Source organism: Eutrigla gurnardus (assembly GCF_963514095.1).
Source record: "Eutrigla gurnardus genome assembly, chromosome: 2".
NCBI lineage: Eukaryota > Metazoa > Chordata > Actinopteri > Perciformes > Triglidae > Eutrigla > Eutrigla gurnardus.
The window spans coordinates 29,364,899-29,391,710 of record NC_139916.1 but is presented as its reverse complement, the minus strand read 5'-3'; the positions used below and the strand labels follow the sequence as shown (position 1 = coordinate 29,391,710).

Here is a 26,812-nt window from a genome sequence, read left to right as displayed (position 1 = left end):
ATTTTGTTTCCGTTGGAAGCTCAGACGGCTTAAATGATCGCTTATTAAAGGAATAGTGGAGAAAATAAGAATAAAGTAGGTAATGAACATCAGGCTCTGTGTCCACATAGTGTCTCTTTCCTCCACCTCGTTGTATGAATTATTTATTTGGGCATCTACTTGTTTGACATAGTTTTTTCACTGTGAGCACCGGAGAATGTCCGGCCTCATACTGTCTGGATGAGCTCGTCACTGAGTCCGACAGCCGCAACGTTACAGAGGACAAACCGTTGGAGACAACGAGACGGAATAAAAGCGCTCACCAGCAACATTCTGTGTCCGCCCGGCCAGTATCTACACACATGAAAAACCCAGTATCTACACACAAGGAAAACCCAGTATCTACACACAAGGAAAACCCAGTATCTACACACATGGAAAACCCAGTATCTACACACAAGGAAAACCCAGTATCTACACATGGAAAACCCAGTATCTACACACAAGGAAAACCCAGTATCTACACATGGAAAACCCAGTATCTACACATGGAAAACCCAGTATCTACACACATGAAAAACCCAGTATCTACACACAAGGAAAACCCAGTATCTACACATGGAAAACCCAGTATCTACACATGGAAAACCCAGTATCTACACATGGAAAACCCAGTATCTACACATGGAAAACCCAGTATCTACACATGGAAAACCCAGTATCTACACACAAGGAAAACCCAGTATCTACACATGGAAAACCCAGTATCTACACACATGGAAAACCCAGTATCTACACACAAGGAAAACCCAGTATCTACACACATGGAAAACCCAGTATCTACACATGGAAAACCCAGTATCTACACATGGAAAACCCAGTATCTACACACAAGGAAAACCCAGTATCTACACATGGAAAACCCAGTATCTACACACATGGAAAACCCAGTATCTACACATGGAAAACCCAGTATCTACACACAAGGAAAACCCAGTATCTACACATGGAAAACCCAGTATCTACACACAAGGAAAACCCAGTATCTACACATGGAAAACCCAGTATCTACACACATGGAAAACCCAGTATCTACACACAAGGAAAACCCAGTATCTACACACAAGGAAAACCCAGTATCTACACATGGAAAACCCAGTATCTACACATGGAAAACCCAGTATCTACACATGGAAAACCCAGTATCTACACACATGGAAAACCCAGTATCTACACATGGAAAACCCAGTATCTACACATGGAAAACCCAGTATCTACACACAAGGAAAACCCAGTATCTACACATGGAAAACCCAGTATCTACACATGGAAAACCCAGTATCTACACACAAGGAAAACCCAGTATCTACACATGGAAAACCCAGTATCTACACATGGAAAACCCAGTATCTACACATGGAAAACCCAGTATCTACACATGGAAAACCCAGTATCTACACATGGAAAACCCAGTAAGGTTTACCATATAAAATACTACTACTGAGAACGTTACTACTTTGTGGTTATTATCTCCTTTATTGATTTATCGTTGTGATAAACAGAATCCAGGATGTTTCATGGCTTGCAACCATAAACGTCGACCTTTAACCTCTACATCCGCCACACTGGAACTCCATCAACACGTTCCTACTTGGACATCCAGCACAACAACCCTTCTGGATCTCTGAAAAATCCTTCATCAGTTGGTTTTCTGCCACAACAATGCAGCTGCACTCCTACCAGGTCGATAAAGCAGGAGTAGATTTTATATATATTTTATATATATATATATATATATATATATATATATATATATATATATATATATATATATATACACACACACACACACACAGGTCCACATTTGCTAAAGTTACAGGATTGTGAGGTCACATCTTTAGTTGTTATGATACTTTAGCTTTTTACTAATTTTATCACTCTTATTACTTTTTGTAACACTTTATATTTATTATTCTATTGTTTTGATCTTTCTATTTGTTACTCTCTGTTTTTTCTTCTTCTGCTGTAATTTTTGATCAATCTCTGGCACAAGAATTTCCTTGGGGACAAATAAAGTTCCGTCTCATGTTATTTATGTTTTTTTTAAATGTTCACAGTGATGATCTGCAGGAAATCAGCTGAGACCCATAAACATCACACCCACATCACATCACCCAAAATACAGATAAAGACACTTACACACACGTGTTCATACGCTGTAACACACACACACACACACACACACACACACACACTCTGCAGCCATGACGAGCCTAATCAGGTCAATGGAAATGTCCATCAGTCCATCAAATGGATTTAGATGGGAAGAGAGAAGGAGGGAAGAAGGGAGGGATGGAAAGCATGACAGGTCAGAGGAGAGAGGAGGGGGGGGGATTAAGATGGAGTGAGAGGGAAGTACAGATTGAAGTAGAGAATGAAGTACAGGGTGATACAAACATGTAACTGGGAGGTGTATAATTTATGTAAATTGATGGTAATTGTGACCCGGCTGCTCATTCACGCTCTCCTTAACGTGCACGCCACTGCAGCGACTCCAGCTGCTGCCACTCACAGCCTTACATGCCTTTAGGTCCGGACGGCAGGAAACAGCCCGAACCTCCTCCGCCATGCAAGCACTCCAATGCAGCTCACTATTTAGGTGCTTTGTATGCACTCGGCCACCTCATTCACGTTGAAAGTACCAACAAATTGACATTGTGAATTGATTTCCATTTTGAATGACAAAATAGTGGACGGGCGCCCCACCCTCTAAACAGCCTGGAGGTCATTCCTTAAATACAGCCAGCTACAGCTGTTCATCCATCTGGGATCTTAATTTGAGACTTCAGGACACGAGTGTAACAGGAGCTGTAATAATAATAATAATCATCATAATCATTTAGTAATCCACTCAACTAATAAGAAATGTTTTGTTGTGTGTTTTGCTTAAAGTCAAGCTCAAATGAGAGATTATTTTTAATCCTTTTAGATCCCATCGCCTATTTGACAATATATGTATTTTTAAATCAGAATCCAATATTTTGTTCTTCCTGGTAAACGAAATATGATGCTTCCATTAGCTAGTAGCAATAAGATCATCCATCCATCAATCAGAGCTGAGCAGGTCGGTCTAGCTTATCTGTTCAACCATCCAATCAGATGGGTGATGTCCTGTCTGTCCTGTTTCATACGTCACGTACAGAAGAGACCATGGGCCATAAGGTGCGTGTCCACAGGCAGCGGTGTTTCCCCGCGTCCCATTCATTGTCTATGTGAAAAGCTGTGCAATGCATTCTGGTAGCGTCGCGGCGAATGTCGAGAGACGGCGCGCGAGTCGGCCGCTTCTCATTTGCCTAAAGTTGAAGTCGAATCTACTTTATGCTAATCAGAGGCGCCGGGCTCGACTCGCCGCCTCGGGAACGCTCGCGGAAATCTTCTAAACTGAATGTTGTCGATCTAAAATAAAGACAGATTCAGCAACTGCATAGATTATTTCTCGCTTAAAATGTTTTCAGAAACACCTTTCGGTGAACTATTGTCGTAGAATAAGAGAAAGTTTCCAAACGTGACCATGTTGGTCTGCGTGAACTCCGGAGCAGACAGGACAGCTGTGAAAGCGTTCGTCCAATCAGGTGCAGCCATGAACTGTGCGCGTGGTTGTTTGAAGGAGAGCGCCTGTCAATCATCCTCTAGTGGCAGTGCAATACTGGCAAGCGGCGCGTCCACTCGCGTTTAAAATCGCCCCTGTGGACACGCACCTTCACGCATTAAAAGAGAGGAGAGGAGCTCATTTGATTGGTGAAGATCTGAATCGGCTGTATTAATCCCAGTCCACGCCTCGTCTCCTCCTCGTCTCCCACTCACGCCTTCTTCTCCTCCCTCTTTCCCACTTGCGCGGGTGGGAGTGACAGGAGGTGTGCCTGCGCTAGCCTGCGGTGCACGAAACTTGCAAAGTCCAGGCGAAAACACCCCGTCGGCGTGGCGCGACTACGCCTGGTCTACGAAACTAGGGCCCGATGTTTCAGCTTTAAACATGTGATGTCAGAGTTTGATCCGTGCAGGATGTTTCAGAGTTCATTCAACATGCTGAAGATCCAAATTCCAGGAGCTTCATGAGGAGGAGGAGGAGGAGGAGGAGGAGGAGGAGGAGGAGGAGGAGAAGGAGGAGGAGGAGGAGAAGGTGGAGGAGGCGTGACACACGGGGTCATCCTTTAATCAGTCAACCACAAGGACGTTCTGACCTGTTTTGAATGTCGGTCTGCAGGTTCATTTAACTTTACAAGTTAAGCAGCTGTTCAGATGACTCATCAATTCTGAATTGAAACATTGCAAACAGCAACCCTAACCTGCACCGCGAAGCTGATCAAAATGTGGCAACGAGCTTGAGCGAAGCCGACAAAACTGAAATAAAAGTCTGGATGGATACACCGGATTGAACTGTGAAGTGAACCTTGTATTTTATGTCAATTTGTGGGATCTGTTGGTTGGTTTTGTTTAAAAATGACCCGGTTAGTTACCAGCCAACGGGCGTCGACATCCTAGTGATCACGGCCTCAAGGTCGTACGCTTACCGGCATGTTTGTTACATTTCCATTGAAGTCCGTATTCAGTGACAAAGAACAGACTGAATGTGTGACTCTGACCACGACATCTAAAAGGGCCTCCATCAAACACCCCGGTCCATCCAGGCTCTGCCGGTTCAGCCGTGATGGTCCCGTAAACCCGTCTGACCCACAGATGGGAAACCTGACGGCTGCACAGTGACCTCTGCCCCCTCCTCACACTCAAACACTCAGCCAGGCCCATCGCCAGCCCATTAGAGTAATTAAATGGGAGGCTGTGTGTAGGATAGCCTGCAGGGCACACAGACACACACACACACACACACCAGAAAGAAGTGTTGTGAAATCCTTTTCCACATAAACCCAGCGAACACACAGCAAGTCAATTCACAGAACAAACAAACATGAAACCGTAATAAACACCACAGAAGAAGAAGCAGGCAGGGCAGCAGTGAGACGAGGAATCTGATGAAACCGCAGCAACACCACAACTTCCCCTTCCTCTTTCTTCCCCAAATGACTCAATTCCTCATGAGGACGTGTTTGCTTGGAAAGCAGTTACACGTTCAAAATGAGAGCTCTTAGTTCCGATAAAAGTACCTCATAAATGTTGTGTATTAATGAAGCGTTGAGCTACATTTTCAGCCCAGATTAAAGGGCTCCTCTCCCAGTGTGAGCCGGATAAACTCCGCCCTGCAGAGGATGGGCGGATATTTTTATAACGACCCTATATTGTAGCTGTCGGCACTGTTTAAATGGGCACCGTTGTTGACATGAGCCTGAAAGCAGACTGAAAAGACAGACCGTCTCTTTTTAAACGAGGGAAAATGCTAACAAATCACTTTCCCTCAAAAATCAAAGTCAATATTTCATTTTAGTTCTGTGACTTGAAAACCCTGAAATGTGATTCTTCTGATTTCATTAGCGATGTCTCCAATTTAGTCTGCCGAACACATGCATGCCCACATAGCACATAGCCTCCCCCCCATGGTCCATTCTGTGAGCGGATGAGCAGGCAGTGGGCCGGATGGCTTGAATGGGTTAAAGGGGGACATCATGTACTGACGGGAGGACGCTCTCCACACAGGCTTATTCAAACACGTCCACCAATGGGATGTCAGCAGCTGAGGCATGTTTTGGGCTCAGCTCCAGTATATATAAATAAATATACCCAGTATATATAAATAAATATACCCAGTATATATAAATAAATATATCCAGTATATATAAATAAATACATCCAGTATATGTAAATAAATATATCCAGTATATATAAATAAATATATCCAGTATATGTAAATACATATATCCAGTATATATAAATAAATATATCCAGTATATGTAAATACATATATCCAGTATATATAAATAAATATATCCAGTATATGTAAATAAATATATCCAGTATATGTAAATAAATATATCCAGTATATGTAAATAAATATATCCAGTATATATAAATAAATATATCCAGTATATATAAATAAATATACCCAGTATATATAAATAAATATATCCAGTATATGTAAATAAATATATCCAGTATATATAAATAAATATATCCAGTATATGTAAATAAATATATCCAGTATATATAAATAAATATACCCAGTATATATAAATAAATATATCCAGTATATGTAAATAAATATATCCAGTATATATAAATAAATGGTATTTCTCTTTTCAGTCAGACTTTTAAGTCTGTAGGTTGAAAAAGGGATCAGTAGAACAAACTGTTTTCATCACAGATGAAACAACAACATCAAGCTGAGCGCCACAGATTCATTTCTGTCAGCGGGGACGACGTCACGCTCCAAAATCCCCTTTAGACAAAACAAGCTCTTACTCAGCTTTAGGAAACACTGTTACCAACGCGTCACTTCACTCATGGTGTCACACCAGTCCCCCCCTCATAACCAGTCCCCCCCACCATAAGTCTTTCTCAGTATTAAATCCTACATGACTTGTTCCAGATGTTGCAGAGTCACATGAATGTGTTTAGTTCGATAATAATAAACGTTCCATTGACACTGATTTAGTGCTGAGCAACACAAAAAAGCCCAATCCTGTCAAAGGACATGAGAATGTATTTTGTATGTATGTCAGACTGGGTCGGTATTTTGGAGGCAAATAGATAAACACTGAATAGTACGAATGCTAATGAGTGTGTATTACGGTTGAACCACTTGGATGAGGAGAAATGATTGAAGCTGTATATTACTATCATACTAGAATATCATCATCATCATGTTTCCCTTTAAATGTGATCTCCAGGCATGTAGAAGTGGTTGGTGGACCCGTTCCTGATGACTCCGCAGTGAGACTTTATGCTGCAGGGAAAGTTCAGCCCAACGTACGACGGAGTATTAGGGCCACTGTAGAAAAAACAAAAAAAATAAACCGACTACTTTAAAAAGGCACAATTTTGCTAATTTTTTCTCAGAATATTGCCCACCTCTCTCGACTCCGTTTTCTTTTTCTTTTTTCCTACAGCAGCCTAATACACTGTACTAATGTGCAGCAACGGATTGTTGACAAACTGCAGTTTAAAAATGAAGTAAATATGTGTGTTCATAGTGTGTGTGTGTGTGTGTGTGTGTGTGTGTGTTGACTAAAACAACACACACAAAAAGAGCAGCATTCAGTTCACTTGAAACCAGCAGGTGCATTCCTCCTGGTATGTTGGTGTGTGATAAAAGCAGATAGAGTGAACCGTCGTACGTGAGGGACTGAGAGAGAAACAGCTGATTCTCAACGCGGATGGTTATTATAAGTGACAGGAAACTCAACATCAATCCGATAAGGACTGAATAATACGTGAAGATGAGAACGCTGAGCTTGATGGATGGAGCGCTGGAACGGTGGCACATCTATAAATAGCATTTCAATGTGAAATATTCATTAGACAAAGTAAGAGTTAGATGGACGGGAGGGGGGGAGGCACGTGAGAGAGAGTCAGAGATTTACAGGCAGAGTGGAGGTGAACTCAGAGAGAGAGAGAGAGAGCTTTGGACGAGCAAGGCTAAGAAACGAGGGGACAGATAATTGGGCCACGGACCCCCCCCCCCCCCCCCCCCCCCCAACGTGCTGTGTCACCCCCCCTTTGTGTCGTCTCCATGCAGAGAGGGAGAGTGAGGCTCAACACGGTGAGAAAGACACAAACCAGCTCCCCTCTGCAACGCAGGAATAAACACAAACATGGAAGACATGAGGAGGTGTTCAACTCTCTTCACCCCGCCGCCTGAATAATTGCTTTTCTCACCTCGGGGTCCGGCCTCATTAAAACCAAGCCCCACTCGGTCTGCGGACCAACGGTCAGACATGAGTCACTGCAGAGGAGGAAGCCGGGGATGAACAGCAGAATGGAGCGTATCGAGGGACTCCATCCACGGAGACAAGAAACCAACAGATACCACCAAGGCATTTGGTTTAAAGCATGCAAACATCAAAGATGTGCTAATTTGTATTAATGTTCAGAACTGAAATCTATGACGTCTGTAGAGGTTCAACATTTTATTGACATATTAAGGTCAAAGGTTTTTACAGAGATAATAATCTCTCCATAAATACTGTCAACAAGGAGATTTTCTGGAAGGAAAATATTCTCCAAATTGACCAATGCATGAAAAATGTCTTTTCCTACTATGCTTTTTGAATTGTGTCCTTGTGTCTTTCATAGACTCAACACAAGAGGTCAGCCCAAGGAGACGTCAATAAAACAGAATAAAGGCAGATACTGACATCTGTTAGAACCAGCTGAATGAAATGAGGGAATTCATGAATTCCTACAATACATTGTGAAACAGCATGAGCCTCGTGATCAAAACATTTCACTCAGGTTCCAGTCATCATTTCTCCAAACTGGATGAAGTCCACTGGTCCTGCAGTGGGACAGAGCCCAGGTCTGCTGTCTGAAGCTGGGATCAATGAACGTGAGAGGAGGAACTGGATGACACTGTGGAGAGAGGTGAAGGAGCGGTGCTTTTTTCAACACCAATCAATACATACGGAGACAGACAGGCTGGCGTTGCAAGTTAAGAAATAATGGTGCTCAGAGATGTCTGTAACCACGGACGACCACTTTATATTCTCACCGCCGAGGGGTGAGACAGGAAGAGACATGAGACGGGGAAAAAACAAAAAGGGGAAAATAATAGAAGGTGGTAAGACATGTGTCAGTCACACAGAAACATGTGAAAGTAGATTTTATGATTTCAGTAGTAACCTCCAAAGTAAGAGTCCCATGAGGACTCAGCTGCTCTCTGAGGCCGTCTCCCTGTTTGAAGTCTCCATGGGACTCCAGCCAAGTCCCACCAACACGAGGAGACCACACAGGACCACGTCGGCCTCATTCACTTCTTCAATTGTTCAATCGTTTGTGAAATACACAGAAGGAGGCAGCAGGAAGCAGAACCCAGGCTGGAAGGTTGCTGGTTTACATCCCAGACTAGATTAGTGAGAAGCACTGCCGTCCTCTTGGGAGCCCTTGAGCAAAGCGATTCCAAATCTGTTTGAAGTACGGAGGCAGGTCATGTCCTCCCAAGAAGACATCAAAGATATACTGATTTTAAGTATTTCTCACAAATTCACAACTCACTTTCGAGGGCTAGCATTTGCATGTGATGCACCCACCTGCTGCATTATGGGTAGAGCAACAGACGTATGAAGAGAGAGATAGTCCACACAGGGAGGGAGGGGAGGTGACGGGTCAAGCAAACACAGGACTTTCACCCAGAATACTGCTGTTAGTGTCCCCCTGGCAAACTAAATGTTGACATTCGTTAGTTAACGCAGGGCCAGCCCAAGCCTTTCGGAGGCCTTAAGCAGAATTTGAATTGGGGCCCCCCTCCCACCACTGCAGAGTCACCTGTGCTTGATTATTGACACCGATGTCACACTATAATGTTACATTGTAAATTGTATTAATCCAGTGATTATGAACTCCTGTCACCCTGGGCACAGATGCATGAAGACACAGAAAACTCTGAATTTGGTAGATGTGATTTCCTGTATTCTGGTGCATTTTGGGGATGGCCAGCTGGAGAATGGCAAGACCTACATTTGTTCAGATTCACAGCCTAAAAATCTCCACACACGATCAGGTGTCTGGTGGCCCGGGGGCCCCAGGCAGCCGCTTAGTGAGCATATGCCGGCATATATCGGTCCGGTCCTGAGTTAACGTCACCCACGCTGTTTTCCTCAACCTGACTAAACCTGACTTCCTGTGAAGACAGAAGTTTATTTAGGAAAGACACGATGCTAGTTACAAGTGTATATTGCTGCGTGGTCACGGCCATGATGAAATGATGCCGGAGGGGGAACGTAGAGAACTTAAAGCTCTGGATCTCTGAGCAAGCTGTTATTTAACCCACTGGAGTGAGATCACGTGGAACATATGTAACTGAGTCATTGTTCAGTTCACCAGAGGAGCCGAGGTCAGCCTTGTTGGGTTTAAATGCAGCTTAGAGCCAACATGTTTGTGTTGATCAGGGTTGTTTGAGAAGGAAGCAGAGATGTTGGACCGTTGTTATGGCGATAGTGGAACCAGTATTGCCAGGGTGTCTGTGGAAACCGAGTGTAACCATAACAACGACGGAACTCTCCTCAAGAACGCTGCTTCAGACCTCGTTTAAGACCCCTCGAGACACACACACACACACACACACACACACACACGCTGCCTGATAGAGATGCAGCCAGAGCTTCACACTGAGTCAAAAAGTTTCCCTGACACATGAATCACAATTTAAACTTTATGACATACTGTATTCTCTTTGAGACTTCTATTTCAACATTCTCTCAAAGGATAAGCCGTCCTCTCTGTGCATATAAACGAGATGACATGTGACGGCTTTGACACGGGCCGACTCACATCGTCGAAAACCAGAACCATGGGGGTCACAGAGAAAGCAGACTGGAGACAAGAGCCAAGTGTAGTCACTTTCCGGTGGCTTTATCTTTGGGTTGTTTCACAAAATGGGTACAGTTTGTTTTTTTCCGACTGCTTACAGTTAGCAAATCTGTTAACACAAGGAGCAAAACAAGAGCTCAAATGAGCACAACTATAAGCACATTATCAACCTCACACTCTGCAAAACAATAATACAGTGTATACATTACACGTTCCAAACAGCCAAGCAGGTGTGCATATTATAATTACACACCAATCAGGTTTAGAAGCACTATAAAAAGCATTGTTGCGTATGAATCTCCATGTTGGGCAGTCTGCAACTTTGGTCTTGTGTACTGTTTGGTGAATTTACAGTAGTACTGTATATTTGTACTTTCTCAGTGTACTTTGTTTATAGTATAGCCTAATGTAATCATTGGGATTAGAAGTGCTAAAAGTCTTTTAGCTTTATCACATCAGTGTGTAACAAGTTCAAACAGAATATATGAAACGTCTGTTTCCTATGTATAGTGAAGTGTATAGTGTTTAGAAGAGGGTTTCATTTTAAAAAAAATAGATATTCTGCAAATGGGGTGTGTGACTGTTAGTTGTGTCTAGTGTTTTGAATACATGAGCACTGTTTTCAAAATTGTGTTTAAGCAATCTAAAAAAACTGTAACCTTTCCCAGTTACAGCCAGTAAGGATATGAACAGTGAAACATTTTGTCTAATCTGCAAATCAATATATTATTAGCACTGGTCTCCTCAATAGTCTCATCATAGACTGAATAAGAAGTGGAAATAGGCATCATGATGTCACACATTGGTTTGTACACTACTGTTCTGACGCCTCGTTGCCATCTTGAATTTTTACAACCAGTGAAGGAAGTGACCATATTTGGACTGTGGAGGAGGAAAGGGTGGATCTGATGAACACAAGCAGCAGAGCAGCAAACTTACTGGATCTGGATCCATCTGGATTCTGATGTGAAGCTGTTAACAAAGTTAGCTTCATAATTCAAGGTCAACGTTACAGCTTAGTGTTAAAGTCATCTTAGTAGCTAACTGCATTGGTAGCATGGAGAACCTGTCAATCAGCAGGTAAGCCCCGCCCCTAAAGCATCCCCTGCTTTCTGGTCATTATGGTCTGTAAATGGACCATCATGTACTAAATGAACATCATGCTGGATTGAAGAAGACTTTAAACTAGAGATTGAGTCATAAACTCATGTTTACAATGTTTATTGAGATAATACATCAAGAGAGAAGTAGGACCATTTTCTCATAGACTTCTATACAATCAGACTTTTGCAACTAGAGGAGTCGCCCCCTGATAGCCAGAAGATAGAATGCAAGTTTAAGAGACTTCAGTATTGGCTTCACTTTTCAGAAGAGACACCTATTTTAAGCTGAACTGTGATGTTTCACTAAAGTGTACTTTCACTAAGTACATTTATTGTGTTTTTTACAAGATTAACAACGTGTTCAAAACAACGACCATAATCCAGGAAAAAGTATACATCCCTTTAAACGTAATGGAGAATGCAGTTTAGTTGTCACACACAAAATGTCACACACCTAAACAACAGCAAACATTTAAAACGCATCATAAAACTGCTCTTCCCGTTATAAAAACATACTTGCATGTGTCAAAGTCTTATTTCTAATGTTAGAATCTGTAAAAAAAAATACACAGTATGAGAGCGCTGGTGTTTTCTCACTCTGACTGTGATGTTACACTACATTGAGGTCATGGAAAAAATATCTACAAGGACATTTCTATTTCAGAGACAGAGAAGAAAAGTCGGGGCAAGCGTGCAAATGATGTATCTGGAGACTTCAGATTAAGGCAGATAAGGACAGGAGGAGTTAAAGACAGATACTGGGGAAGGAGGCAGAGAGAGAGAGGGGGGCAGGGAGAGAGAGAGAGAGCGTGACAGTGACTGATATATTCAGGCATAGAGATTAAAGTCTCAAGTCTAAGAGAATCTGAGAGAGTCCCCGGGTCTACGGGGGTTTCTGCTATCAAAGCTTCGGACACAGAATGTGCCGAGTCAACAGCAGCATTGGGAGACGGAGCAGAAGCACCAGAGTGAAACGGACATGATACACCAAAGAAGTAGGAAACAGCAGAAGAGCCACATCAAACACACACACACACACAGTATACATAGTATACAAAAGGTTGCATGCACGCACACAAATACACCAAAATAATTAGACACACACTCATACTAGAGTCAATCAATGTGATGAGTTTAGGTGATGCGTGTGAATAATGTACTGCCCGCCATGAAGAAAAGTCATTAAGTGTGTTGCTCCGGGGCAGTAAACTCCCGCTGAAGTCCCGTTACTCTGCACTAAATCCATCCCAGAGTTTGTTTTCTCTTTGCTTCCCTTCTTGCCTGCTGTTCAATCTGTAGCTTTGGGTTACAGCACCGCTGCTTCAGGGCTCATTTCAGTTATGGATCTGTGCACGGCTCGCTGTCTGCGCTGCACCGCCACTGACTGAGGTGCAGGAAACCCGGGACAGCGTGGAGCGGCTCGCTGCTGCTCGTGACCGTCTTTCCGCCTACGTTTGAAAAGCCTGCAGCCTCTCCATCGTGACTGAGTGTCAGCTGCACCGAAGGAGGAGGAGGAGGAGGAGGAAGAAAACAAAGAGTGGAGGCGAGCGGCGAATGAGGAATCCTCTCGGCTCCACCTAAATCACCGCTTGGATGGGTTGGTTCAGAACCACGGACAGCAGCCAGCAGCTCTCAGGCTTCCTCCCACTTGTAATCTAAAGGCATCCTCACATGACGGAATGATGGAGAAATACAGTATTTTCCTTTACAGGGGCTACTGTGGTTTGTGTGTCTGGGCTCAACGTGAACATTTAAAAGTGGCTGCCAGGCTGGCAACCAGGCATAGTTGCCAAAACTGAAACGTGGTTGCCAAATGGCTGACTAATTAAGATGCTATTGAGTTATATAGATCGGTACGCAGCCGAGTGTGAAGCGGTCGGGATGAGGATCAGCACCTCTAAATCTGAGGCCATGGTGCTCAGCAGGAAACCGGTGGATTGCCTGCTCCGGGTAGGGAATGAGTCCTTAGCCCAAGTGAAGGAGTTCAAGTACCTCGGGGTCTTGTTTGCGAGTGAGGGGACGATGGAACATGAAATTTGCTGTACTGCTCCGTTGTGACGAAAAGAGAGCCGGAAGGCAAAGCTCTCAATCTACCGGTCAATCTTCATTCCTACCCTCACCTATGGTCATGAGGGATGGGTCATGACCGAGAGAACTCGGCCAAAATGAGTTTCCTCAGGAGGGTGGGTGGCTCGGTGAGGGACTCGGAGTAGAGCCGCTGCTCCTTTGCATTGATGGTTCGGGCATCTGTTAAGGATGCCCCCCTGGGCGCCTCCCTAGGGAGGTGTTTACAGGCATGAGGAGGCCACGGGGAAGACCCAGGACGAGGTGGAGAGGTTAGATCTTATAGCAGTTGGCTGATGTGGCCCAGGAAAGGGAAGTTTGGGGACCTGCTGGAGCTGTTTCCTTTTTGTTTTGTTTCAGATTCATCTGGTTCTTTCTCAGTTGAATGAATGAATGAATGAATGAATGAATGAATGAATGAATGAATTGGCACATTTGATTGTGATGTTGACAAGTCAACTTTTCCCCTCACATTCGCTGAACCAACCTCACCATCGGCTCTCCAGACACCTGCGTGCACTAGTGATGTGTGATACAACGTATTTCCTTTCGATCTGATACAAAGTAAACCCCGGTTGATTGATGGGTTTGTCTTGTAATGTAGAGCGCTTTGTTGTCAGCTTGCACAGAAGGGACACAGTATTTGTGGGTTCCCGGGTGGCAACATCGGGTCCGGGGTCCCTTTTTCTGCCCTCGTTGTGGAGGCTCACGTAGTTTTTTTTCTGGTTTGTCGGGCGCTGTCGGGCAGGAATCATGTTTTAAATGATGCAAACATCCTCTTTACTGCAAAATAGTCAATAATATCACTCATGCAATAAATATAAGTGTTTGTTGTCCTTGTTCAGATTTGAAAAAGGCCAAGAAATGCTTGTCAGTGTCAACTGTTACTGGTAAACCCTGCGTGTTCAACTTATTAAGTTTACTGAACTCAAGGCGCGGTTACCCTGACTACAGCTGGTAAAAGTGCCTGCTGGTATCTTCAGGTCCATTTGACTCCATCTGTAAAAAGATGTTAATGTCATTTTTTGTTTGTTTTATTTAATATATCTAATACTCATAGGTCGTCAACAAAGAAACATGAAGTACCCGAAGCATAAACCTGGTTAACAATTCTGATGTTATGAGGGTTTAAATTGCTGGGGTCAAATTGACTAGAAGGATAACATGTTAAAATATTTTGCACAAATATGATTATCTTGTAATGGAAAGTCTCCCCCTCAATAACCCACTTTGCCCCCATTAAGAGCATTGCTTCCATGTTGTGTTATGAAGCAGCAGTTAATGACTCAGCGGTGCACCTTTTATGAGTTAAGTGTAAGAGTCAAAGCTAATGATTAGTGTGGAACGAGTGCACCAGGCTGCGGCATTGAAGACGAGAGCAGACTACACTGCCATTACTTGGTGAGAGGAGTGAAGTAGCCTGTTTCCAGACTCTCTTTGCCCACACAAACACAGCGGAGAGCCTGAGTGCTGGGTGGGAGTCTGCTGGGGACCATGGTGATGACTTCACCCACTGTTTAGCAGCGTATCCTCAGCTGGAAGCACAACATCACATTACCAGCTCAGCATCTCCCTCACTGTGTTTATCTCCCCGCATCGTCTTCCTCGCTCTCCTCCGTGGGTCTGAAGCCGCGCTGCTTCTCCACAGCTGCTAACCTGATTCCATCATTCTCATTCCTACCATGTGATTTCATTTGCATTACGTTTGACATGGTTGACCTTCGTCTCTTCCCGAACACACATGAACGCGGCAGCTACACGCTGACCTGAATCCCACTTTAACACGTGATATTAACGGTACAATCTGTTGTGGCGTGTTTTCACTGTCAGCAGTTTCCCGGCCTGGTTACACTCACACAGCGTCTGGGGAAACATGCTGGATCGCCTCCCAATTAGATGCTCTTCTCCTCTGAGAATCCATTCTACAGAAGCTGTATGATTAGAAGATATAAATCTGGGTCAGTAAACATTCTCACGGGGAGGAGAAGTTGCTAAATATCTCACTGGGATTGTGTTACGTTTGCCAAGCTCAAGTCCAGGCAGCGTAGCGATGGAGCAGCTACTTCTGTTTCCTGGTCAGGGATGCTTCAACTAAAGTATACGGCTGTAAATAACAACATAACAACAGTTCCCGGCAGAGATAATCCCACTCATTCAGATCAACCACAATAGATCCAGGCAAAGAAGCACAGCGTTCCTGGATACACAACAAAAACTGAAGAGGCACTAATGTGAATGTACTCCACATCCTGACGCAGACGGAGGGAGCATCCAAACATCAATCATCAGACATCCATTCAGTCACATGGATGGATTCATTAGAATTTAAAACATCACAAAGTAAACATCTACAAGGAGGGAATTCTCATTTGAAAAACATCAAGTAGGAGGAGTGTAGGAGTGTACAGAGAGAGAGGGGGGGGGGGGGGGGGGGGCAGTTTCCCACGTCACCGAGGGAGACGAGAGAATCAAACCTCTAAGAAGGGAGTGAATTAGAAAGAAGGGGGATCTGTGTCATGGTCGCTTGTTAACTTGTTGCTTTGAGATGTGATTAAACGGGCGAGCTAGCCCCCCGAGGAGGAGAGGGGGGGGGAGGCGGGGAGAAGCGGTGACGGGCGGGAGCAAAAGCAATCAGCTTGATTCGCTGTCACTTCCCATCGCCCATGTGGATATTTCAGCCCGGAGAATTCTTCTCGCCTTAATCTGCTGCCAGCGGGAGAGTCATGGGAGCGCAACCCTCAGAGACGTCCCTGCTTTCCCAGAGGACAGATGCACCAGAACACATCACATATGTTAGCCATGTTTTATGTTATTTAGACACTAATATTTGCTTTTATGGAGCTGCAAACAGGCTTTCATGACTGAATTATAACATGGATGCTTTTTCCAATCTTAACAACTTTAATCCCTTCTGAGGTAATGAATCATTGATTTTCTGAAAGCAGGAATAATATGTGTTTCTTATCATGACATGATGTGCAAAAAATAAATGTATACAAGAATATAGAGTTAACCAAGCAAAATAAAACTTGTTGTCCCCTGCATTCCTGGTGCATTGTTTATTTACTTTATGGTGCTTTGTTATTTTTAAGCTAATCCCTTTTCCAAATGTATCACCTCTATCAGGACCCATGAAGATGCAACATCTGTCAAAATAAGAGCATCGTTTTGAGATTCCCCTGTCATGGCAGATGTCAGGTCACCTCACACAAAGGACACAACAGGTAGTGGCAACCAGACGAGGGATGAAAGCAACACAAAGGTGCAGCAGTGGACATGAGAAGGACATCCTGTCACCGTGACCCACCTCCGTCCCCCTGGACGCTGCTGCACGTGTTACTGTGGCGTGTGGTGTCCATACGGCGGCAGCGTCCACTGGGAGTTTCTCCTGCACTCACCTGATGAAGGTTCACACTGCCAGCTCAAATCCATCCATCTCCTAAATCTAGGACATAGATGAGATGGAGGACAACGCTATGGAGGACAACACTATGGAGGACAACGCTATGGAGGACAACGCTATGGAGGACAATGGAGGACAACACTATGGAGGACAATGCTATGGAGGACAACACTATGGAGGACAATGGAGGACAACACTATTGAGGACAACACTATGAAGGACAACACTATGGAGGACAACACTATGGAGGACAACACTACGGAGGACAACACTATTGAGGACAACACTATGAAGGACAACACTATGGAGGACAATGGTCTGTGGACAGACGGCACATCTCCATCACAACGTAAACCAGCGCTGCAGTGAGACGGAGTTCTGTCTCAGAGCGTAGCTAGGGAGTAACTGACTACAGCGTTACCACGGTAACCCATGCAGACAGGTTGGTGATGTGGTTGGAGTGTGGACAGGGCGTCCTACAGACCCGACGTGTCTGCCGTGAACACGGAGCCTCCCCTGCTGTTTGAAGATCTCAACACCATGTTGGTAGACCTGGACCAGATCCGGGTCCCCCTCCGGCTCTTCATCCCCAGTACCTATCATCATCATGTACACAGTCCTGTACAACCGTACACTTTCAATGTGGACACTTTAAGAACCTACTCTTGTATATTTGAATATTTCTTTCTTTTCTTTGTTTCCTTCTTTTGACAAATGTACTTATTGTAAGTCGCTTTGGACAAAAGCTAAATGTACCTAAATGTAAATGTAAATGTATTTTTTTATTTTGCAAATTTTTATTGTAACTTGTTAATTATGTATTCTACTATTGTGTTTATCGTTGTGCATCAATCACCACATCAAATCCCTCAACGTCTTTCTGATTGTGGTTTTCTTGGGTCAAGGAACCTTCCACAGGTGCGTGTCTGATGCGTGTCTGTCCATCTGTCTGTGCCTGTCTGTCCGTCCGTCCATCCGTCTGTGTGTGTTCTGTGCTATGTGTGAGTGTGAGAACTGAGTGCTGTGCTGTGCGGCCCTGGGGGAGGTGAAGCTGCATTCAGGAACCTCTATGGGCGCCACAAAGCTGCATTCATCCAACTGAATGGCTGTTTTTCTACAACCAGGCACTAGTCATCCCAACTCCATTGGAAGGCCTCTATGAGTTACCACTCTGCCTGCCTTGGTATGCACGGCCTTACCCAGCACAAACACAAATAGCTGGATTAACAGAAGACACACGGAATCACTGGAGGGAGACGTGACGTTCCCATTTCATAAGATCTTCATCCCTTTTTTATTAAGATGAAGAATGTCCCATTTTCTTTCGTCTGTTGTGTACCTGCTCATACTTTTACTGTCCCTGTGAGGACAATAGCTGTCCCAATTCAGCGTCCGTCCTCCGGAGGCTGCATGTGAACACCGAATGCATCACCGCGGCTGAGACGAGACCGTCCCCTTTCAAAGACTCCTTCAAATGCAACTGAGAGACCCGTCCTTCTATTCCTGATTCCTAGGAAGGACGGATCCTTCACGGCCCAACGTATCCCATGATTCATTGCACGCCACTGATGATTGGATTTTAATCAACATGGCATCAGCAGCAGAATAAACTCTCAGTCTGAAATTTATCATGAAGCACATCCTCCATCATCATATACAATAAAAAGAATAATATACTGTAATCTTTGATCGCTATTTTATGCCAGACAGCACCCTCTGGTTCTCCTCTCCTCTGTTTGCAAAAAGTCTGGTTGTATAGAAGTCTATGAGAAAATGGTCCTACTTCTCTTGATGTATTATCTCAGTAAACATTGTAAACATGAGTTTATGGTCTCAATCTCTAGTTTCAAGTCTTCTTCAATCCAGCATGATGTTCATTTAATACATTATGGTCCATTTAGAGTCCACCAGACCAGAAGGGGGCGGGGCTTCCTGCTGATTGACAGGTTGTTACCATGCTAACAATGCAGTCAGATAGTAAGATGACTTTAACACTTAGCTGTAAAGTTGACCTTGAATTATGAAGCTAACTTTGTTAACAGCTTCACACCAGAATCCAGATGGATCCAGATCCAGTAAGGGTGCTGCTCTGCTGCTTGTGTTCATCAGATCCACCCGTTGCTAATCGACAGTCCAAATATGGTCACTTCTTTTACTGGTTGCAAAAATCCCAAGATGGCGACGGCAAAAAAACTGAAAACCATAGTCCACAAACCAACGGGTGACGTCACCATGACTACGTCCACTACTTAAATATACTATGCTCTTTCTTGTCCACTGCAACTGGTTGCTAGGTGACAATGGTTGGGGGGGGCGGGAACAGCTGGCAATGCAAACAGGAAATCCCCTGTAGACCGCTAGGTTCGGCCTTCGTGGTCTTCGAAGTGGAATTGGGACCCGACTGCAGTACGGCAGTGGGAGATGGGGTCACGATAATGCTTTCAATGTAAACTCCCTCTTTAAATGGTATCAAATCATAAAGGAGTCACAGATATATGGTGAATAGTGGGCGTCACTATGGTCACAAGAATAGAAACCAGTAGCTAGTTTTAACAGAATAAGCTGTTTCTCTCTAATGGCCAGCCCTTGCTCTGTGTGATGAAGTCTAGGTATTTATAGCTGCCTTCCTCCATCAGATTCTGGAGGCGGCGGCGTCCTCGAATCACGTCTGCCAGCGACGCACCGTGAAACCCAAACCGTGAGGCATTTCTGATTTCATGTCGAAAAGGCTGCAAGCGGAGTAAATCAAGACGCCTCAACATGCGGCCACAGCTGGAGTCGACTGAAGGGAGGGGAAAAACCAACTCAGCCTCTCATTCAAATTCAGGTAATGTCTCTTTCCAATTAACGGAGTGCCGGAGTCATGATTCCTCACATTGACTTCCTGTCAGCGGCGCCCCTGCTCCCTCCCACTGCAGACATAGAGTAGAGTTTTACCCGGGCAGCTGTCAATCGATAGCACTGACTGTCATTGGGGAGTGGGCTCTGTGTGGCTGAATATGTGGCACATTAGTGCACGTTGATCAGAAACATGTTCAGTGGTTTGTAAAAAACAGTTGTGGTTTTTCATCAGAGTGATCTCCTCAGAGGATGAACCTTCCGGGGAAGGAGTAGACCTCCGGCTCCCAGATGACGAAGCCACTCACAACTAAAGAAAGCTGCTGCACTGGACTGCTTCCAGGTGTATTATAAGTGTACTGTATAATAATAGTTTCTACGTTAAAGTCATCATGTTACCTGATAATACAAGGATCACATTGAGCTGCAGAATTGACATTTGGGGAAAGGACGGCTAAGACGTTGTATCGGTGAGGGGGGCACAAAACTGACATTCAATATGTTTGGTGCAATACTTTTGTGGTGTTAAAAAAATACCGGAATTTTAAAGTGGAAAGTGTCAATTTGATTCACTTTAGAGCTAAAGTAAGAGTCTCAACATCTAAACGATTGACTGTGGTTGTGTAGATGAAACGTTAAGGAGATGTGTTTCTAGACCACTGATCCCAAATCAGCGAGTGCCTGCACTCATCCAGTCCTGTCAAACTCACATAGGCTATTTGAATGATATTCGGGTAATTTTGGTTCAGTTCATATACAATGTACACATATTATTCAAATATGACCTAAAGGTTCATATAAACATTTAAGTAATAATTGCGTCACTGCTCCAGGCTCCGCCCACTCTGGACAGTCCAGCCCCGTTCCTCCCTCAGAGAGAGAGAGAGAGAGGGTGAAGCGAGTACTTAGGAAGGTGAGGGCTGCTGGAGAGCTCACGGTCAGATCCACGAGACCCCTTCAACCCGGGTCTCACCAAGACCACCTGATAGAGCCGGTCTACGGGGGAATGATCTGCTGGGGAGAGGCTCCTCCCACTGGGGAGAGGCTCCTCCCACTCAGAGTGAAGCTGTTATATCATGACGTGTTCGACAAAAAACAACAACCTGAGATGTGAGTGTTGCGCATGCGCACGTCACAGTGTCGCCGGTGGAAGGAGACGTGGTGGTGCAGGTCCGGTGTCGGTGTGAGCAGATCACCTGAGCCGAGCTCAACTTCACTAAACAAGATCCCAAAACCCAAATCACCCAAACGTGGAGACGACAAAGTGTCGCTCCGGAACACAACACACTGGACTGTGTGATGGATACAGGAAACAGGCATTATTCTGCAATATAACAATAGTTCATCAATCACTGTCACCTCCCACAACTTTCTATATTATTATTATTATTATTATTGTTATTATTGTTATTATTGTTATTATTATTATTATTATTGTTATTATTATTATTATTATTATTATTGTTATTATTATTATTATTATTATTGTTGTTGTTGTTGTTGTTGTTGTTGTTGTTGTTGTTGTTGTTGTTGTTGTTATTATTATTATTATTATTATTATTATTATTATTATTGTATCAACATGTCTGGAGCTCATGCACAGCCTCTTATTCCAATGAAATGATGCTGCTGTAATAACAGCAGCCAGGTCACATCAGAGACGCGGATCAGCAGACACGATGCCGTTAGAGGGGCTCGTCTCAACGGGAACACAAGCCTCCACACACGTCCCTTCACAAGTATCACACGCACACAGTTGAGCAGCCCCGCCACGGTGCTCTCAGCTCAGCTCGACCACCGTGAAGCTACTCACCCACTCCGATCTTCTCGTCCTCCGTCGGCGTCCACATGATGTCCCGGTGCGCAAAGAGCCGAATCCCCAGAAAGTAATAATCACCCGACGCGTCGCTTCATGGAGACCACGGAGGCTTCACCGCGGCGGGAGAGACGGGGAAGTTTACTTCACGTGTTCGGGATGATGGGAGGAGGAATGCAAATCAATCAACCTCTCTTCAGGTGTTTTGAGTGATGGATATTTTGAGGTCCCGTCAGGGTCGGAGTGACGCACGGCTCGGTGTGCGCGTGTCCATCCCCGCTGCTGAGATCCCGCCGAGATGCTGGAGAGGCGGAACGCGGCTGTTCCTACCGGGAGGACCGATCAGCAGCTCCTGGACATGCAGCCCAGAGGACACCCGTCTACGACGACGCCACAGTTTAATGACTACAGCCGGCGGACTACAAAACTACAGGGGACCGTATCCAGAGCCCCGGTCCACGGCAACAAAAAAAGAGAGAAAGAAATTAAATCGTGATCCCCGTTAAGTTGTGTCGTGCCTTGCCTCAGGGATCCCCGGTTCTGTGTCAGCGCAGCATCCTCCAGCTCCAGCCTCCCCTCAGCTCCGCGTATTCACGGGATATGTGCGTTTCTCCGCGCCGGTTCCGCTGCGGCAGCTGTCAAACTTATTGCGAGAGATGAGGGAGGGGGCAGAAGAAGAGTCCAGTCCGGTGTGTGCTCGGTGTCGGTGTGAGAGCACCGGAGAGACGTACGCAACCAGCAGCGGCAGCAGCAGCAGCAGGGAAGCTCCGCGAGTTTAAGAGGATCAGGATGAGAAGCCTGCAGAGAGAGAGAGGGGGGGGGGAGGGAGAGAGAGGGAGGGGGGGGGGGGGAGAGGGGGAGAGAGAGAGAGAGAGGGAGGGGGGGGGGGAGAGGGGTAGAGAGAGAGAGAGAGAGGGAGAGAGAGAGGGAGAGAGGGAGAGAGGGAGGGGGGGAGAGAGAGAGAGGGGGGGGGGGGAGAGAGGGAGAGGGGGAGAGAGGGGGGGGGAGAGAGAGAGAGAGAGAGAGGGAGAGAGGGAGAGGGGAGAGAGAGGGGGGGGAGAGAGAGAGGGGGGGGTAGAGAGAGGGAGAGGGGGCGAGAGGGGGGGGAGAGAGAGAGAGGGAGAGGGGGAGAGAGGGGGGGTAGAGAGAGAGAGAGGGAAAGGGGGAGAGAGAGGGAGAGGGGTGGAGGGGGAGAGACCGAGGGAGGGAGAGGGGGTAGAGAGAGAGAGAGGGGGGAGAGAGGGAGAGAGGGGGGAGAGAGGGAGTGAGGGGAGAGAGAGAGGGGAGAGAGAGAGAGAGAGAGAGAGAGAGAGAGGGGGGGGGGGAGAGAGGGAGAGGGGGGGAGAGAGAGGGAGGGGGGGGGAGAGAGGGGGGAGGCAAAGAGAGAGAGAGGGAGGGGGGGGTAGAGAGGGAGAGAGGGAAAGGGGGGAGAGAGAGGGGGTAGAGAAAGGGGGGGGGGGGGGCATCCGGCCGTTAAAGGTTATCATAGGTGACGTGACGCGCACGCACACTATAATCCTCTACGTACCAACGCGTGCACACGTGGACGCGTACCAGAGGGGCAAATATAACGCCATACACCGTGGGTGCGTGCACGCGCACGAGCATCAGCATATAGGGAGAAACACGCGCTGCACAAGTTCCAGCTCCACGTGCGCACACGCGCCCCGGACGAGTCCACGGTGACCGGACTCCGGTCACGGAGAGGGACGCTTCAAGTCCACGCGAGACTCGGTCGTCGTGTGTGTTGTGCCACCGCGTGTACATTGTTGGTCAACACACTGTGACGTTGCTCTTGAACAGGCGTCTTTGATTGGTCCGCAATAACCATGGTGATCTCCAGGGAAACCTACCGACGCCTGGTCATGACTACGAATAAAACGTTATGCAACATGTTTCCTTGTTTGTGTGAGTCAGTGTGAGCTCTCTCTATCTATCTGATTATTATTATATATATTATTAGGGCCCGAGCGCCGACAACGTCGGGCTGCGAAGCCCTATTGTTATTCGAATGTTTATTATTATTATTATTATTTTTTCACGAGTTCGACCTGCGTTTTGGGGGTCTTCGCCTGAAAAATAAATTACGCAAATTGGAGTGTCTATAGGGCCTGGCGAAAAATTTGAGAATTTGGCGTCTTCGCATTCACCCACGAAAAAGTTGCTCGCTAGCGCCACCTAGCGTGGAGAATCGCCAGCCCCGCCGCACCGTAACTCTGATTGACATGAAACTTTGCACACATGTGCAAACAAGTGTCCTCTACAATAAATCCTCTTGGAGTACCAAAGTCCGCCTACCGAATTTTTCCGCCATCTTGGATTTTATGAAAAACAGGACGTTGCGCAGTTCTCGGACACCGTTGGTCCGATTTGGACGAAATTCGGTACGCATACTCTTTAGACCTAGCTATGGATATGGTCCGAAAACGTTTTGAAAATATGCATTTAATCAGGAGATATCGGCCAATGAACATTAGAGGGTGTGGCTACCAAAATGCAAATAGCATAACTCTATAACCTTTGCCCCTAAAATTACGAAACTCGAAACCTATGTTGACATCGCTTGAAAGAACATGTATGTCAAGTTTCATCTAAATGGAGTCATATTTGCCACTTCCAAAAAATCCCCAATATTGCCAGTTATGCCTGTTTTGGCCTGTTTTTGGCCTTTCACAGGGGTCACGCTAAATCAAAAACTGATTATACCGTTGATCCGATCGATACCAAAATTGGATATGTTGTTGGAAAGGCCTTACGGACAAAAAGTATGCCAAACATATCCATAATATTTAGGGGCGTGGCCACGGCGACGCCTTGACTGCGCTACTATTTTCATCCTTCGCCATTGGCATCAAAGCTGTTATAACTTCACCGTTTCTTCTCCGATCTGCTCCAAAATATTCATGCTTGTCAACAGTCACGTCCTGAACACAACTGCACTGCAATTTTAACTGACAGGTAGAGCGCCACCTAATGGCAAAATTAAATGTGACCGATTTTATGCCCATCTTCTCAGCAACAGCCCCCCCTCTAGGTAGGGCGTACACGCATGAAATATTTTTTCCTAGATAGCCCAAGTGGAGCTGTACAAAAAAGCCTCTTGGACCCACCGCCTCAAGTCATGATAAAGTAGGTAAAAAAAATGTTTTTAGCCAAGTGTGTAAATCAGCCAGGTTTTCACTCAATCTTCACTCGGGGAGCATAGAGGGGAGAGACACAGGCGCACAGCGACCACCAGATGGAGTCAGAGATCCATCAGTGACACATGGGGAACTGTGAATCTCACATGCAGCTCAATCTGCCTCACACCAGATCAACAGCCATGCCACTTTTAATTCCTTTTTTTTAATTCCTGTACTTTCAGCCTGGACACAAAGGGAGGAGGGGAGATGGCACACATCTCCACATGCACCTCACACAGCTGTCAGTTGAACTCTGCCATAAACATTATAGCTTCAGTGTTTGTTCTCTGATCTGCTCCAAACTTTCCACACCTGATAAGAGTTCCTTCCTGAACACATCTGCACTTTGACATTCACTCTGTCAGAGCGCCACCTACTGGTGACAGGAAATGTCATTGATTTAGTCACTTTTTCCAAGTTAAAGCCACACCTGATTTTTTTTATAAGTAATTCCTCTCATTTCAGCTTGCAAGGAGGACACAGGGGGAGGAGGAGAGGACACACTAGGGAGAGGAGGAGAGATGTCAGGAAGGCATGAACATGTGTGTATGTGACAGACAGATGGCTTTGAATTCCAATCGCTTGTGTCTAAACTCGCGCCACGAGGAGGTGGCTGCTGCACAGGTAGGCGGCTGCCACGCGTGTGAATGCAGGCACTCCACGACCGCACGTGACAGACGGATGCCTTTCGGTGTCAAATCGCTTGTGTCTCGACTTGCGCCAGGAGAGGCGGCCGCGCCAAGGGCAGCGTCCACGACACTGCCCTGTGACCGCAGGCACTCCACGACCGCATATAAGCTCGGGCCCGTCACGATACTGCTCGCAGTTTTAATTATTATTATTATTATTATTATATTATAATAGGTCTCCAGACGGGCTGACCCTGGTTTCATTATTATATTATATTGTATTATATTATATGACATCATATATTTTATTATGCTATTATATTATATTGTGTTTTATCATGTAGTATATTTTATTATATTAAATTGCATCATATATTTTATACTATATTATATTATACTATGTTTTATATTATAGTATATTTTATTATATTATATTACATTATTTAAATTATATTTTATTTTATTTTATATTCGAGGTAAAACATGAATACAAACCAATGAGACAGAAGAACCAAGCAGAACTGCAGAAAGGAAACATCATTTTTTGATCAAAGAAAACACAGAAAGATGCATATTAGTCACACAGCTGCAACACAAGTAACTTCTTCAAATATTAAAACTAATACAGCTGAAAGTTCAAACAGAAACAAACAGCCAGGTCTTTAGCGCCCCCTGCTGTCCACCCAAAGACCTTAGTGGAGAGTTGTCAGAGGCACAGCTCATCCCAGCAGCTGTAATCCAACATCTCTGAGGATGTGGAGGAGATTTAAAACATCACCATCACTGTTTCATCAGGTCAGACACCAGAGTCACAAATCAATAGATAAACATGCAGATGAGTCATTATTTCATTAATTTCGGATAACAACACGCTAAAAATGTCTGTTTCATCTTATTGAAATATTAAGTTTATTTAAAGGAGGATCTCTCATATATAGTCTGCCAGGCTTTTTCTCTCAGCTTAATGATGGCGGCCATGTTTGATTTTTTTAGCATATAATAATGGTTTACCTCCTGTAATCTTGGATTTCTGAATTCTGCTTTTGTGCATCAGCCCTCTGGTATCTTCTGAAAAAGCAGTTCACCAAACACGCTGGAATATTGCCAGCTCAGCAGAAAACAAGCCAAACACACAGCTTTAATACACAAAAGGCTCGCTAAAGTCACTTAGAAATAACTAAATCTATGCTCCCAATTCATACCATGATAGAGCTTGGTTTTAAAAATACAGGATACAAAGTCGTTTTTAAATGTACTCATCCGTTACTTATGCAGGGAGACCTTATGATTTATGATCATCTCATTTAACATTATTTGATTTG

At 45.0% G+C, this 26,812-nt stretch overlaps 1 protein-coding gene across 7 annotated transcripts in view; it reads right to left on the bottom strand.

Moving 5' to 3' along the window:
* Positions 1-22,149, bottom strand: part of LOC311023379 (dedicator of cytokinesis protein 3-like) — a 229,237-nt gene extending 207,088 nt beyond the window's left edge. For 3 of the 7 annotated variants that reach the window (XM_084025178.1, XM_084025181.1, XM_084025184.1), the window contains exon 1: positions 21,677-22,148. In XM_084025178.1, the coding sequence (XP_083881304.1) occupies positions 21,677-21,713 (37 nt within the window). In that variant the 5' untranslated portion in view covers positions 21,714-22,148. Of the gene's footprint in view, positions 1-21,676 lie in introns of all 7 variants that reach the window. The other 4 variants (XM_084025179.1, XM_084025180.1, XM_084025182.1 and 1 more) reach the window with 2 other exon arrangements.
* Positions 22,150-26,812: the final 4,663 nt, after the last annotated feature.